This window comes from Psittacula echo, assembly GCF_963264785.1.
Source record: "Psittacula echo genome assembly, chromosome: 1".
Taxonomy (NCBI): Eukaryota; Metazoa; Chordata; class Aves; order Psittaciformes; family Psittacidae; genus Psittacula; species Psittacula echo.
In genome coordinates, this window is record NC_137735.1 from 103,839,875 (window position 1) to 103,855,949 (window position 16,075).

A 16,075-nucleotide genomic window follows, 5' to 3' on the forward strand; every position below is an offset into this window, starting at 1 on the left:
AGGACATTGGACGAGCTGACTTTTCCCGTTCGGCGGTGGCAGCGGGGGAGCGGAACTGAGAGGGAGCGGACGGGCACCCCGAGGCTGCCCGCTACCTCGCAGCCGCCGTGGGGGGAGCTGCGCGAGCTGCCTGCTGCGAGGCGCGCTGCCCCTTTAAGAGACTGGTCAAGGAGTCCTAGCTCCGAGCGAGCGAGCGAGCCGGGAGGGAGGGAGGGAGGGAAAGGGAGGGAGAGAGAGAGAGGGAGGGAGAGCGAGCGAGAGAGAGAGAGAAAATCAATCGGTTTAGAAGGTTTGGACTCACTTGACAGGTTCAGTTGGAGGCGACCATAGGTGGCTGCTGTGACAAAGGGAAATTGTGCTTTTCCAGCATGCTAACTGACCCTGATTTACCTCAGGAGTTTGAAAGGTGAGTCGAGTTTTTGGGGCGGGGGGGGCCGCTGCCTTTCGCCTTTGGGGGGGAAAGACAGGGGGGGGCGGGTGTCTTCCCACCCCTCCTTTTTTTTTTTTTTTTTGTTGTTCTGTTTTGTGGTTTGTTTGTTGTTGTATTTTTTATTATTTAATTTACTGATAGGAGCACGCGTGTTTGCGCGCGTGTGCCCGGATCGGCTGCCCGCGGTGCGAGCTCGCACGGGCGCGCGGGGACGGGCGCGCAACTCCGGCGCTCGGCGGCAGGCCGGGGAGATGCTACCCCCCTCCGTCGGTCCCGTGTGTGTGTGTGTGTGTGTGTGTGTGTGTGTGTGTGTGTGTGTCTCCGCAAACGTTACCTTGGCTATTCAAGCGGCGTGTCAGCCGGGCGGCGGTGGGGGCGGGGCGGGGGAGCCCCGTGCCCGCGGCGGACGCCCCTCACCCGGGCGGCCCGGCGATGCTCAGCTTTGTTCCGCCGCCTCGGAGGCTGCCGTGCCCTCCTCCAGCCCGCACCGCACCGCACCGGCCCGAGCGAGCGGGGTGCTCTACCGGGCAGCTTCTCCCCGCCCCTGTCCGGAGAGTCCCCGAGCGGCTGGGGATGCCCGGTGGCGGGCGAGGCGAGGCGGGGGGTTTAACTTCCAACCTCGCCCTCCCGTCAAACTTGGGAAGGCGCTCCGCCGAGCACATGACCTTTTGTTGATCTAGCAGGAGCGATTATTTTTAGGCAAGTTAACATCCCGGCCCTCTGTCAGGAGAACATCCTTCTGACTGAGCAGGGGAAAGGAAAAAACCCCAAACAAACACACCAACAACAAAAAAGGGAAAATAAAGCGAAACTCTTGACTGCAAGTTTTGGCCGTCACCTCTCTCGCGAAGTGTCAAGAGCAGGGTTGGGGTATGACAAACGGGGTTTGGGTATGACGTAGATACGCCTGTCTCCCCCTGCCCGAAGTAGGAGCCTTCCATGCCTGGAATCAAGTTTTTTGTTGTCACTGGTGATGGCTTGTGACCCCTGAGAGTTTAGTCCTTATTTTAGATGATCTGGCACTCCTGAGAGGTTTTGGAGCATTTTCCCAGGCATTTGTACATGCGTCCATTGATGATCCGGCATCCCTTCCCTCCAGCTTCGCTTTTAAGGGTTATTAATAGTCCCTTGTGCGGTTGCAGTAAACAACCCAAACTTTCATTTCTAAGCGGTAAATAAAAGAACGCCAGGATGCGCGTTACTTAGATTTTTCTCATCTTCGTGAGAGCTACCTCCTGTATAAACATTTGGTTGTATCTGACTATGCAATACAAGCTAGGTGCTAGACCAGCTGGTTAAAAATATGCTAAGTCAAGCTGTTCATCGTTCAAACCTACTGAATTTGATAGTAAAGGCAGGGAAAAGAAGGCAAGATAAAAACATTTTAAGTGGGCTGAAGAACACGCGTGTAGGGAAAGGACAGGAAAGAATGCTTGAATTAAAAGATAGGAGAAAAATAAAACTGGGAAACACAGAAAAGAAGTATTTTAACACTTTCAATCCTCGTTCCGTAACTAAAACACTTCCTCACTAGAAAGTGGAATTGGCATGGTTTCACTGCTCCAAGGTCCTCTTTAATACAATTAATTTTCCAGACTTCCTTGGAATACTTGGCATTTTTCTTTGGTTTGTTATTGTTACAATAATAGAACAAAATTGGTTTTGTTCACGTGCATTGTAGTAACTTATTTTAAGTACCTGAGGAAACTGTTACTGTTTCTGGTGTTAAATCTGATCTAGCATCATGATCATGCCGTTGCTCTTGTTCATACAATTAATGGATTGAAATATTTCATGTGCTTCACTGAGATTATTCATATAAACTGGTAAGCAAGCAATTTCGATTATTCCTTGAACTTTGTTATGAACAGAATACTTGTAAAGTCTGTGAAGCCGAATGAAGTCATTTCATTTTCCCTGTTGGGGGACTTTCTTTTTCAATCTGAAGTCTCTCTGCATTATAAACATGTATTTATATAAATCTGTTATATAGACAAATAATTTTGGACAAAACATCTTCCTTAGAAATAGAACGAGCTTCTCTACTCTTTCTCCCCCCAAGCGTATGTTTCATTTTCAGAGATCCCAGCTTTGCACTTGTAAACATTCTAGTTAAATAATCAATACGCTGCTCTCCTTTTGCTGTGCAGATAATAGCAAGCAGTAGAAATGGGAAGCAGTAAAAACAAACCTTAGGACATGCAATTTCTTTTTTTCTAAGCAGTTTTTCCTCTGCAGTAGAAATTGGTAATACAGCCCAATATCTCTGTTAATCATTACCATTTGTTTACATTGTGTGTGTTTGACCATAGTTACACACACATACAGAGTAGATACTGTCCATGTAATATGTGTGTTTATCAGAAAACAGCCATGAGGGCATGCTTTCTCTCACACAGGGATGCCCATACCCTCAGACGCACACTTGCTTGCAGAGTTCATGTGTGCATATATGCATGATACATAGATGATTGTTTTTTAGACATTTATGGCAAGTTATTTTCTCAGGTTCTCAGTAAACACAGTTCTTGGAGCACATTTCTGGAATTGCTGCCGTCCAGCATATCGTGTCTGTGTGACCGACTTCAGTTTTGTTATTACTATCCATCTCCTACTATTCCTTTTTAAACTTGAATAGCAAATTATGAGGAGGTGAAGACTTATCAGGCAAAATTGTTTGCAGTTCAGATCTCAGAGTGTGTGTATGTATTTCAGGAGGTTCCTCTTCTTTCCCTGTCTCTTCTCCCATGACGTTTCAGTGTATCCCGGTAAACTACAAACAGTTCAGAAACTTTCAGTCACCCCAGCTGAAGGGATCTGAATTGAGGGTACTTCTCTTCTATATCTGTAGCCATTACTGGGGGCATTTACGATACACACTTGGAATGAAAATGATCTTCAGTGTCAGACAAATAAACATTCATTAATTCATTCAGCATCACTAGTAAATTGCAGTAGGTTTTGTGAATTAGCATGTATAATTAATTACCGTACCGAAAATGTGAAGGTTTTCGTCCTTTCCTGAGAAGTTACTTGCATGTCTTTATTTCTGTTTGTGGCAGTTCAGCTGCTTGATTGAGAGAAGCATCAGAATGTGTACGCTGAGGGGGATGATGTTTGCAGAAATGTGGTAGGAAGAAATTATAACTGGAATCTGCTCCATTTGTTACACAGGGAAAGGGTAAATTCTGGAATGTACTTTGATGTACCTGTGGCACTTGAATTGGCTTTAAAGATCTTGAAAAGAATAACTCTTTTGTTGTCTGGGTTTTCTTTTTTGTTTGTTTGTTTGTTTTTAAAGATGGGTTATTATACTAAAATGTAACAAGTATGTCCACAGTAGAAAGTTTACTTCACTAAGGAAAAGATAAGACAATGTGGCTACAACCATCACAGATAGCTATGAAATTTACAGAATGATAAAATCTCAGAAATGCCCAACATAAAGTTTTAATGTCTTAATAAAATCTGATTAATGAAAAATAGATAAAGTGACTGCTTAACAATGTCCCTAGTGTATGGAATGTTCTTAAACCCAAATTAATTACTGTGTATTTACATTTCTCTGTAGACTAAGAGAGAGGCTATGCTAGGCATCCGGACAGAGTGACATCCTTTCTCTTCCTCTTTTTCATTCTTTTTTCTTATCTTTTTTGTTTTAGTTTTAATTTTTTAATTATTATTTTTAACATGCCAATTCAAGGTAAAGAGCTACATGGTGTTTGTGGAAGAAAGAAGGATGGGTTAATGCTTCCATACGAAGGAAGAGCTGGAAAAGACAAAAGGCGTGGATGGGAGCGATGGGGATGGGAACAGGAGAACAAGTTTAACATTTACAGTCACTAGTTCTGTGCACTCGAAATGTTCTCTGTGCTTGTGAATAGCTTGTAGAAAGGAAGGGCTCAAGGATGTAAAGCAAACCTCTGCTGGGAGGAAAAAAATATACTTAGCTGCTTACTGCTGCACTGCACGAGTCATTTCAGACTCCCACTGAATTTATTTTGGGGTTGTACCAACACTGTCAAATGGAGAAATCATTTTCCTAAAAGGAAACTTTGCGTATTCCTAAGTGCTTTTCTTAGCTAAAGTTACCCAAAAAGCTTTCTTCTGCTGCTGCGTTTGCTGAGAATTTTGGAGAAAGAATAATACCTTTCTATTAACCGGCTTGCTCAGAATGACGTCCCACTCTCCTAAAATCTACCTGTAGAAGTAAGAGTCATCATTCCCTCATTTTAAAGAAAACAATAAGATTTCTTTAATATTGGGCTGTGAATAGCTTTTACCTTCCATTGGGATGTTTTCAGAAAAGGACTTTCTTGCTTATGTTTGTGGTTCTAGGGGTCTGGGATCTGAAAGGTAAATACAGTGCCGGTAAAAAGTTTCAGATACCGGTTTTTCGCAGTGATGAAAATTAACATGATTTTATTTCTCTCAGATAAGGCTGAAGGAATTAATGCATTTGCAGACTACTCATTAATGTCCTGGATGCACTAATTTAATTTGTTGTGTTTATGCTTAGTGAGGAAGAAGTTGACTGTTACAGATTATAGTTTTTAATGAACATCTCAATAATTTACCAGTTGCTGAAATTGTGAACTAGACTTGGAAGGCAAAAGTCCAAATGGGAGAGCTGATGAGTGACACACCAGCCTGCACAATTCGACTGTTGTATTCATTGCATTTGAATCAAATCGGGAGTTTGGCATTACTAATTCTGGGTGGCTGGCTCATCATATGCATTCAAGGAGTTAATTAAAACACACACAAACACATACACACACTCTCCCACCAAGCATCTTGCGATGTTTATGTGCATAGTGTGTTTGATTGGTACCTTCAGATAGGAGAGGAATTGTTTTTCCTTCTCTTGCTGTCCAGAGATCTTAAATAGATAACTAGTTTACAAAATATTTACTACTTCTTAGGGAGCTTTTAACGAGCATTTATGGCTTTATCATTTAGGAGGCATATAGTGTCTGATTGAGTTAGTTATATGTGAAGCTCCCTGATAGGATAGGCATATGTCTGTGTAGTGTGATATATCTGTAGCTGTATAAAATAGATATACATATATAAATACAGTATTTATACAGGAAAAAAGAGTATCTCCTCCCAAGGTAGATATATAGTTTCTTCGCGTGCTTTTCATACTACATTTAAACCGGCTCTTAGTGTTGAGTAGGATATGTGTATGTTTGCATGTCAGATACCTCTGCCTTCACAACTCTTGGACAAGTCAGTCTGACATCCTCTTGGCTTTCTTTTTTATTATTATTTTTTTAAATTTTTTTGCTCAGGCCCGGTTATAGCATAATTAACTCAAAAGTGGAAGGGGAAAAACATGTTGTCATGTTGTACCTGCACACACTGGAAATATTCAGTGCCTGTGAATTCTACTGTAGTCAAAAGGAAAGAAGTGTTCACAGCAATTAATCAATAGCTCTAGTACGTCTCCGCTGATGGCAGGGAGTTTGTTTAACAAGTAGCATCCTTAGAAACAAAGCACTTCTCTCCTTCAAAGCATCTCTGCATTTTTATCTCACTTAAAAAGTGTATGAAGTCTCCTGAATTTCCTACAAAAGGTAAAATCATGTTGTATTTGACTATGTTAAAAACTATGCTGCAAATAAAGCAAATCCTCACCACGTTACTGTATTACCTAAACCAGAACTTACTTCTTGAACTTTTGAAGCGGGATGTGTTTTTCTCGTGAGTTTTTGGCTTTGGGCAGAGGGTGAGCGACTGCGTTCACAGCACCTGACCGAGATTTATGGCTTTTATGCCTTTCACGTCTCCTCCCGCAGACCCCCTGGCGAGACCCCGCTGCCGTCAGTGGCCATAAAGTTTTCACCCACGCCTTCGCTGAGGGTTACGATGCTGGCCTGCAGTCTGCCACACGTCCCACCTCTCCCACACCCTACTGAGAGGCTGACTTGGTCCAAGTGCTTGTGCCTTGCCTGGGGCTGGGCCGGGCCTGCGGTCCCCAGGGAGGGGTGGTGAGGAGCCCTGTGTGCTGTGGCCTCCGCTCGAGAGACGCCGCTTGTCACCTCCGCGCTGAGCCCAGCCTTTGCCAGCCTGAGAAACCAGAAGTCTCTAAACGTTGTTCCTGAGCCCACATGTCCTTGTGACAGTGTGAAGTTCTGCGCGCGGTAGTTGTTGGGAGAGAGCAAATTTAGATGAGGTTTTGGAAGAATTTTGGTGAGCGCTGCTTGTAGGGGCCATGGTTCTTGAAAAGATTGTAAGGAGGGAATGGAAATTGTGAGATGTGCAGTGGTAATTCAGAGAAGCTGTCTATCTTTTTTTAGGGTAGGTGCAAAATTTATTTCCTTTTTTTTTAACAGAAATAGGAAAAGAGAAAGATGGGTTGAATTCTGGTAGCTAGAATCATCAAATGTTAATATGAAGTTCCGGAGTGTTAGAGATGCTGCCCATGCTATTGTGGGGAAGTGGTTTGTTTGGAAAGAAATTTGCAGGTATCTTGCTACCCCTTGCTTTTGATCCAGCATGGGACTTCTCTTCAACTTGTCCTTTTGCCATCTTGTTTAAGAAAGGAAGAAAAAAAATTTCCAACATGATGATACTATTTTTGACTTGTAGAACTCCGAGAGTTGAAGTGAAAAAGAGAAAAAGATTGGGGCTCATTTTGAAAGTTTGAAATAGTTTGACCTTGTTTCCCTTAGAAGTATTGTAGGATTATTAATTGAGTATCTTTTCTAAATTCTCAAATTGGAATTATATTTGCTATCTTTAAAATTTAAGTTTAGTATTCCAGATTTTCTTTTTATACTTTTTTTTTTTTTTTTTTTTTTTAAAGACCAAGCATGAAAATTCATATCGGCAACTGCTCTTTGAGATTTATAATCACATTTTGTTTTGTCTAATTGCTTTTGTGTTTTCTCAAGTTCATGTAGTTTGTCTTCATTGTGTTTTGTTGTTTTGTTTTGGTTTTTTTCTCCAGAATATGGGTGTCTGTATGCTATTTGATCTAAACATGTCACAAACTGTTACCTTAGTGCTAATTTTTCTGTGTGGTTGCATTATAGTCATATTACTATACTTGTTTCTGTCTTACTAATTTTAACATGATTTATTACTTTTGGGGGCAAAAATATCAGCAGAATGAATAGAAATTTAATTTTCTTGTCTGAATAATTAGAGTTCCTTCTAGTGGTGAAGAACTCTGTGTGCATGTGTGGGTATGCACTGTTCTTGCATAGTTAAGACCATTGTCTACATCTAACATTCTTCAAGAACCTTTGTAGCTCTTGAGAAAGAAAACCTAGGAATGTAGTTTACGTAAAGAGCAACCCATACAGTTTGTCATCCTCTTGGTTTCTTTGGTGCTGAGCTTGACTTTTTAAGAATGCGGGAGTGAAAAAATGCCCTATGTTTCATTCATTCATCTTGCAGGTTGGGCATGGGCAAAGATAAAGTATCTGACAGTGAGCTGGAGTTACTTGCCATTGCCAGCTCAGTAGATACCATAAGGAAAACGTTAGTGGTTCTGAACAATTTTTGATTTTGTTATTCCTTTTTTTTTACCATGGTTATATGAAGAGATTTCACCAAACTTTTTTTTTTGCCAATTAAAACCTTGAGTGTAAAACCATCTCAGGATGGTTATGTGTACTCATATGTGTACACGCATTAGTGTTTGTTCTATGTAGTTTGGCATGTCCGTTTACTAGGCTGCATGAAGTTGTGCTGTCTTCAGCTTGCTGGGAATCCTAGAGAGTGAGCATTAATAGAGTGATGCAGCGAAAATTAATCACAGTCTGAAGGGCAAAAGTACATCTCTGTACACAATTTTTGTAAATTTGAGGTATCCCTTATTTCAAGAGGGAAAACGTTTATTGAAGGGCGTGAAGTGTGGTGTCCTCTCACCTTTTGAGAGAGGCCTACCTGGGTTAGGGTTGAGGCACTTCAGCAGAGCTTTGTGTCAGGAGGGAGCATTGGCTTGCTATAGTTCTGTCCATACTGTATTTGACTGTAGAGAAGTCTTCTGTTTTCAGATAAATTCCCTTAGCAGCCTCGTTACATTCACTTTGTAAAACAAGACTGAAAAACATTTTCTCCAAAGGTTTAGTGAAGTTTCTATTTATAGAGATTTCTTCCTAAGTTTTGATCCTGTGGCCTCACTGGGGCAGAGGCTTTTTTGGACAGAAATGAGATGTGTGGGAAGGTGATGGTTGGTAAGGGTGGAGGGAAGGATGTTCTTACCAGTTTGGCATGTCTATTAACAAACTAAGTCATTTTGTTGTGTTGTATTTACATGACTTGTTCCTGTGCTGGTGTGAAATGTGAATCACCAAAACAGGATGATTATTTAAAAAAAAAAATAAAAAAATAATAGGCGAAATGAAACAAAACTGGAATAGAACTGGAAGGCTAAATAAAATAAAATGAAAACAAAACATGCAACATTATTCTTTTGGTAGTCTCCTTCTGCAGTTGCTGAGTAGAGCCAAATAGGTTTCTTTTCCATGTCTGTTAAAAGTATCCAGGGGGTTGAGTTTGAAAGTCACAGGGACATGAAAATACATTTCTGTCTTCAGGTTCAGCCTTTTGGTTTGTCTTCTGCTCATGGATTTTGGAGCTTTAAAGTAGATATTTGTATTGTAAAGAAGGCTATTGATTCTTATCTTTATCAAAACCGTGTGAACATCAAGTTGATTCTGGTTTTGCAACTGAGATTAGAATTTGGCAGAATTTCTCAGTGGAAGGCTCTCATCCTTTGCTTATGTTTTGTAAGTTCTGCTCACTTCTGCTGTTCTTGCCTAAACCCTGAAGTTAATTGTGTGACTCAGGAAACCATATTAGGCTATGGTGTTTGCGTGAAATACTATGCAAAGTATGGGAAAAATACTGTGCCACTCTCAAGTATGCCATGCATCTCTTTTATAGATAATCTGCATGTGTATTAGTGTCATTGATTTAGTGTGTTTTTGTAGAGTGCAAGCATCCTGAATCAGGACCCTATTATGCTCGTCACTGTACAAACACAAAAAAGAAGGTTTCTTTCCATTCCACAGAGCAGCCTTTGTGCTTAGAGCTTAGAGTAATATCAATGTGTCTTTGTATGGGGAAAATTCAGAAACGGAGAGTAGGTAAGAGATCCCTAGCATGGTTCATGAATGAGATTTCAGTCCTGAAGCCATGCTTTAGAATTTATAAATTGAGAATTATATGTACATGTATATTCACTCTCTGTATATTTTCTACACGTACGTATGTAGAAGTTGCTTTACTGTTAGAAGTACCGCTAATATTAATAATAGATGCATACTTCCTATGAAGTCTTTTGATTAGGAATTCAGAGCATTTGGAAACATTAATATACAAATCATGAAGGCTTCTGTGCTCTTTAGATTAAGAAGCAAGATTAGCCTCAACCTATAGATGAGAAAACTGAAGGATGGTGTCACAAAATCATTTGCATGGCTGGGTATAAAAAGTAGAGATACTGACTACTAGTCCTGTTTTTTAACCTAAAGACCCTCCTTTTCCTTCTTAAGATCCTAAGAACTGCAAATTAGGCTTCTGTCTGTCCAATTATAATTTCTAAGGGTCTCATTCTAGCAAGATGAACTATAATAGTCAAATTACTTACATATGTAAAGTAAGAACTTCAGAGTATAATTAGTAATATAAAGTAAAGAAATATTTGCAGCCCTAGCCACATTGGTTAGGGCTGGGAGGAAATACTGTCTGTAGCCCCTTCCACTTATCTGAGTGGGCTTCTAAGCTAACTCCCTACCTGGAGGCAAGTTCAGAGAACAGAAGGTAGGCAGCAGCACCCACAATGTTGAAGCAGTAAACTGAGAGGCACCGTGTGCTACTAACAGTCAGGTCAAAGTTTCATCCTGGAGAACAATTAACATCTTCAGCTGTATATACAAGAGCTGTCATATGTTTTATAACCTAAGGACCAGGCGCTAGGGGAGTCCAGGAAAAAATTCTTCACATGGAGAGTAATAATGTGAGGAACAGGCTCTACTGAAAGCAGCAATGTAGGCAGCCACAGTGAGCAAACCAACGAGCTTAAAGGCAAAAACCACGCTGCAGAACACAAAATGCACTGTGATTCTTACCCTCATTTTTGACATCTGTTTTTTAAATGTGTGACAGAGATCCAAAATGAAGGAAAAGATACAGGCTTACTGAAAGGGAGGAATTATTTTTTTCTTCATGTTAAAAGTTCTAATCTGTTTTAATATTTTTTCCTCCTTTCCAGTTGCATGCTCAGTAACAGTAGAGCTGAATCGCTGGGGTCTGCAGGTAGATTTAGATATAGTCTTTGTATTGTGCCTCTTACTACACACTGTTGAGAAAATGGGCATAAACTAAGGAGTCTTGGTGGATTTGATCTCTGTAGCCTATGAATGTCATGACTAAAGTTTTAGCTTATTTTCTTTGATAAGCTTTTTAAAAGGGAGACTACTTTCAAGATAATGGGTTATAATCAGACATGTTCCATAGTGTTTCAGTAGTAGTTATTCAGCAGTGTGTTCACAAAGGCCTATTTTGTGATAGGGCCAGTCAAGGCATCCTTTAAAAAAGTGCCCATTCATTCTGAGTGTTTGGACTCAGTGGCACTGAAGTTCAGTGTCAGGTCCTAAAAATGTAGGCCTAATTAATTAATGTCCTGCTCAACTCTATGAAAAAGACTAATGTTTTTCACCCCCGTAAACCAGGATGACATGAAATGGTGACTCACGAGGAGATCACTGAGCAGGGGCCTGACTTTCCTTAGTGTGGAGCAAGCTTCCATCAATTGCAATGCCTCCTAACTTTCTAAAGCATCAGGAGAGATTCCTACAGGCTTCTGCAAATCTGTAGATTTCAGAAGTTCTGTCAGTGTGTTTTAAAGACACATTAACTGTCAGTTCCTCCTAAACAACACGTATCCCTGGCAGATTAGAATGATCAGAATGGCGGTGATGAAAATGTACCTGAATTCTGCCAGGGCTAACATCTGGGCCTTCGTGGACTTGGCACTGTACACAGAATCAATCTTTGTTTTGAAACTGTATGTTTCGTAAGGTAGTAATTCCCAGTTGCGGCCACCAAGGTCTTAAACAGAACTCCTGCACAAAAATGCATTCTTCCAAATATACATCTGTTTGATAACCTCAGTTGTCGAAAGTGTGACCTCTATTAATTTGTCACCAGGCAAGTTATTGTCACCAGTTCCCAGATTCCATGAGAACCCCAGCAGAGCTCCTTGCTGGTAAGCATTTCTGGTTTTGCTGTTTGTGGTAATTAACAGCTTACTTACAAATTACTTGACTGAGGTACCTGCAACTAAGGTGACTTGCCATGGCTTGTCCGGTGTGACAGCAGCAGATTCATCAGGGGATTTTTGGAGGGAGGGCTCACTGCCCTTGTCTGGAGCTGATGCCTCCAGAGCAGCATAGGGTATCTTATATTTTCATATTAAATAGACTAAACAGTTATCAGATAAGAAAGCCTTATGCTTATAATGATTTATAGAATTTCCTTCTCCGTGTTTATGAGAAAGATGAAGACAAGACAAATGAAGTTGCTGCTGTTATAGTTGTATAGAATTTGATGCAGAAGCCTTTTTAAAAGCAGCTATAAAAAATCAGAATGCAATAGAGTTAGAACATTATTTAAAAGAGAAGATAAATAAAATAGCTTTTTACATACATGTGCGGTCTATTGAACGACCATCCAAAGCACTGAAACCAATTTAAGAAGATGATCTTTTGCCTTAATTATACGTCTGGGAGATATTAACTGAACATTTTGTGGAGAACTGTGAATACCTTAGTTGCCAGTTGTCTAAAATGCTGCTAATGATTGCTTCAGTGCCAGTGTTTTGATGGCTAGAACCTAGGCCTGAATATGAATACAAAGAACTCAATCTAAAAAAACCACGTGTGCGCACACACTTTTTATACAAAACAGATTTCAACCATCTGCTTGGCACTTAGCTTTGCAGCTATAGGCTCTGATATGAAAGGGAGCACTGTCCAGATTATGAATGGTATCAGTTTTATTGGTACCTTAGAAAAATCCTAGTGTTTTCAGAAAGCTTGTGTATCCAATGGTTTCTTCAGTGGAATAATGAAAACAACTGCCTTAGCCAAAATTTTGTGCCTACTGTCATTTCTCCGGTGGCAGCATCCCCTTTCCCTTGCAAAAGGGATTTTGTAGAGAAGAAAAGTTTCTGTTCTGCACCTCAGCATTTCCAAGTGTAGCAGAGGAGTTTAGATGAGTGGCCCTTAGAACTGACACCCCAGATGGTTTATGACACAAAGCACTGTTTGCTTAGGAATACGTTGTATGGCAGAGTCTGTTGCCCAAGCACTGCAGAGCGTGTCAAATCAGCATGGAAGTTAATGGACCAAAAGCCCTTCTGAATTTAACACTTTCCCATTTGATCTGAATTTACAGCTTTAGATCAGGACTGCCGTTTTCTTTTAGCGTGGCCGTGGTGGAAAGTAAAGTTGATAGTATAAATTACAGGGATATGATATACTACAATCATTTTGACCCAATTCGTCTGCTTAAAGGTTCAGAATGAAAAAGGCTGACTAAAATATTTGGTGAAAGCCTGTTCATGAAATATATTAAAAAAATTGAAAGTTAGGAGAAGGTTTGAGTATGTGGTAATCTAATATTCTGACCAGTCCATGTTTTACTTTTAATAGGTTAAGCAGAAGAAAATGGACTGTACAAAATAATAAAAATCTTTGGAGCTTTCACTCTTTGTTAGCAATTTGGGTATTGTTTCTTTGCCTTTGCTAGATATATTCCTTAAAATATGCAGGACAAAAAATATGTTTCTTCTTTGCTTTTGTTCTTTGAAAGGGTTTGATAGTGTTTTCCCTTAGGTGCACATTTGGAAAAAGATGATGAAAATGCAACCTCCTGCATGTAACAAAGCCTCTGTGTTTGGCCATCCATTTAGTGCTGTGTCATATTAGTACTGCATTGTTAACACCTTTGGACAGGGCTAAAGGTTCCTTGCTGCTGTGTCTAGAGAGCTGCTTATGTCAGATCATAATGTTGCTGGTTGCTTTTCTTAATAAATGTACTTTTCACTTAAAAGTAGGGACGGATTGTTTGCTTCTGAGATGGCAGGAGGGTGAATAAAAGGACTAATTGTTATTTGCACTCTCATTTTATGAAGATTTCCATTTCGCTATGTTTTGTGGTCTCAAGAAAGTACTGCTTTTAATGATTACATTTGATTTGTCTGAGTCTGTCTTTGTGGAGAACATCCGAGATGATGAAAGAAAGATAAAGTTGGATTTCTATGGATAAAATGATGATAATCCTGGAAACTTAAAACCTTCTGCATAGTTTTAGATGAATCAGAATGTGTGGACAGCAAAAATCCGACTTTTTAAAACGTGTGTGGAATAAGCCTTAACGGCATTAAGGTTATAGCCCCAACAAACTAATAGACTTGCAGTCCTCTGCATTATTCCCATCCTATTTCTTCCTTTCTCAGCTCCTTTCACCTTCTACCCACCAGCAGTTGGGCATGCTTTCTACATTTTTATGGGGAGCCCTGTAATTCTCACAGGTACAGATTAAAACAATAAATCTATTAAGCTTAAAAAAATTCTGAGGCTCTTGAAGTGGTGGTGTGTATGGAAAGACAGTCAGTTCTCCAGCCACTGTACCCATGCCTTCCCATAGCAACTCTACTGAAATTACTTAACCATCTTATTAGTGAAGCAGCTCTTCATGTTGCATGCCATAAAATGGGTTTCTTCAGGAGTGAGAAACAGTAGCCTATCTGCTTTTGAGCATTAATGATTGCACAAGAAAGAACTCCTGTGTTCAGGGATGGGTGGGAAGAAATCCTGTAAGAAACACTATGAGTGGATTCATAATGGAACCTTTTGCCATTCGGCCCTCGTGTTCTTGGAAATTTCAAAGGAGAAAGTCTCCTTGCCCAGTGTCAACAATTTGGCCATTTTCTTTGCTTCCCCTCCTCCTCCCGTTAGGTAAAATAGTCATATTTATTGTCAATTTATTTTCTGTGCATTCCTCCAATCCGCTGTGGTTGGTAGGGAGTTCTGGCATGAATGCATGGCAAGGTAAATTTGAGGTGGCAGTTATTGGTGGTTGTGGAAGGGAGGGTTGGGAGAAGGAGGAGGCAGAGGGTACAAGAGTACAGCTACAATTTTAAACAACCTGCCAATTGTCCCCCTGTTTTATTAAAATGGCAGCTTTCAAGCCAGGCCCCTGAACTGTTTAATTTGATTTACACTTTCAAGCTAAATTCCCTTGGTGCTGTTAATAAAGACTGAAAAAATACCTTGCTCTCTCCCTTCTATTTTTTTTGTCCTTTTTTTTTGTTTTTCCTTCCGTTCCACCAATAAAATTCTAGTTGTGTCTCTTTCTGGTCTCTTTCTGTTGGTTTTAAACAAACTGCTGCGTTGTGTCACCCTTCCTATTAAGTTTAGACAGCTGATTTATGAAAAGCTTGAGATAGAGAGAGGATGGTTCGCAGAGGAGAATACATCTGGTAGACCTAGTGTGGCTCTTTCAACGTTACCAGCAGGTTACAGTTGCATTTGCGTTAAAGCTGGATATGAATGACCAGGTTCAATGGACTTCAACTCTCTTTGTGGCCTGTCACTGCCCGAGTCCAAAATAAAACAAGGTTTACAATGTGCAGGTGCCAAATGGCAATAGAATATCAGCCTGCCAGTTTATTTGGCTGTCTCGATCCAGCGTGTGAAGGAAGGTGGGGTCAGGCACGTGTCAGTACAGGACTTTGGAAATCCCTTGAAGTATTATGTGCTGCTTGTGCCTTCCAGGAAGCGCTAAGTACAGATTGTAAAGTCTCCAAAATGAAGTTGGCTCCTACTTTCAAAGGCTATATAACATCTGTATTTTCAAAGATTCTGATGTTATATTTAACACTGAAAGCAGGAGGAAAGGATGAACGCATGTGTAGGAAGAGTGCGTGATTTTTGTAAAGAAATAAAAAATTGTGTGTGAAAGAACTGCATGTGAGTCACCTAGTGCAAAAAACTTGCGTGTCCTTTTAGAATTTTTGGGCAATTAAATGTTTTTAATAGTTTTGCTCGTGCATCTAATCTGTTTGGAAATGTACCACTTCCAGGGGTGTCTAGGGAGAAAATCAGAGCTTGTTTTTCTCTTTCTTTATTTTTGTCTGTTTGAAACATCAAAGTGAGTGCCTGAAATGAATTGATCTACATTTTTAGACCCGTTTATCAGCTAGAGTTCAATAAAGCAATAGAAATACATTGTAAGATGACTTGTTTTTTCTTTGAGATGAAAATAACTCCACTGAATAGGAGGGTATATGTCACATGAAGGGTTGGTCACGTATTGTGTTTTTTGGGTTGTGGTTGTTTTTTGGGGTTTTGTGTGTGTGTGTGTGTGTGTGTTTTTGTTGTTGTTTGTTTGGGGGAATTTTTTATTATTTTTAAAAATATTTCAGGAGAATAATAGGTAAAAGTTGCATCTCACCAGGCACCAAGTGCCTGTGTCAGTCTGGTTTTCAAGCAGATGAGTTTGATCCTCTTATTGGTAGCATCAGAAAAGAGGACAAGGGCCGAGCAAGTCCAGAGAGCAGCATTTGCCCTCACCTCTAGAGCTTTGATTACTGGCTCCTCTGCAGCTCTTGGTAGT

The 16,075-nt window shown here is 40.4% G+C and overlaps 1 protein-coding gene across 5 annotated transcripts in view; it reads left to right on the top strand.

The window, feature by feature from the left end:
- Positions 1-247: 247 nt before the first annotated feature.
- Positions 248-16,075, top strand: part of SOX5 (SRY-box transcription factor 5) — a gene marked incomplete at its 5' end in the record, with an annotated part of 294,566 nt that continues 278,738 nt past the window's right edge. For all 5 annotated transcript variants that reach the window (XM_080632861.1, XM_080632860.1, XM_080632862.1 and 2 more), the window contains one exon: positions 248-406. In XM_080632861.1, the coding sequence (XP_080488987.1) occupies positions 369-406 (38 nt within the window). The remainder of the gene's footprint in view (positions 407-16,075) is intronic.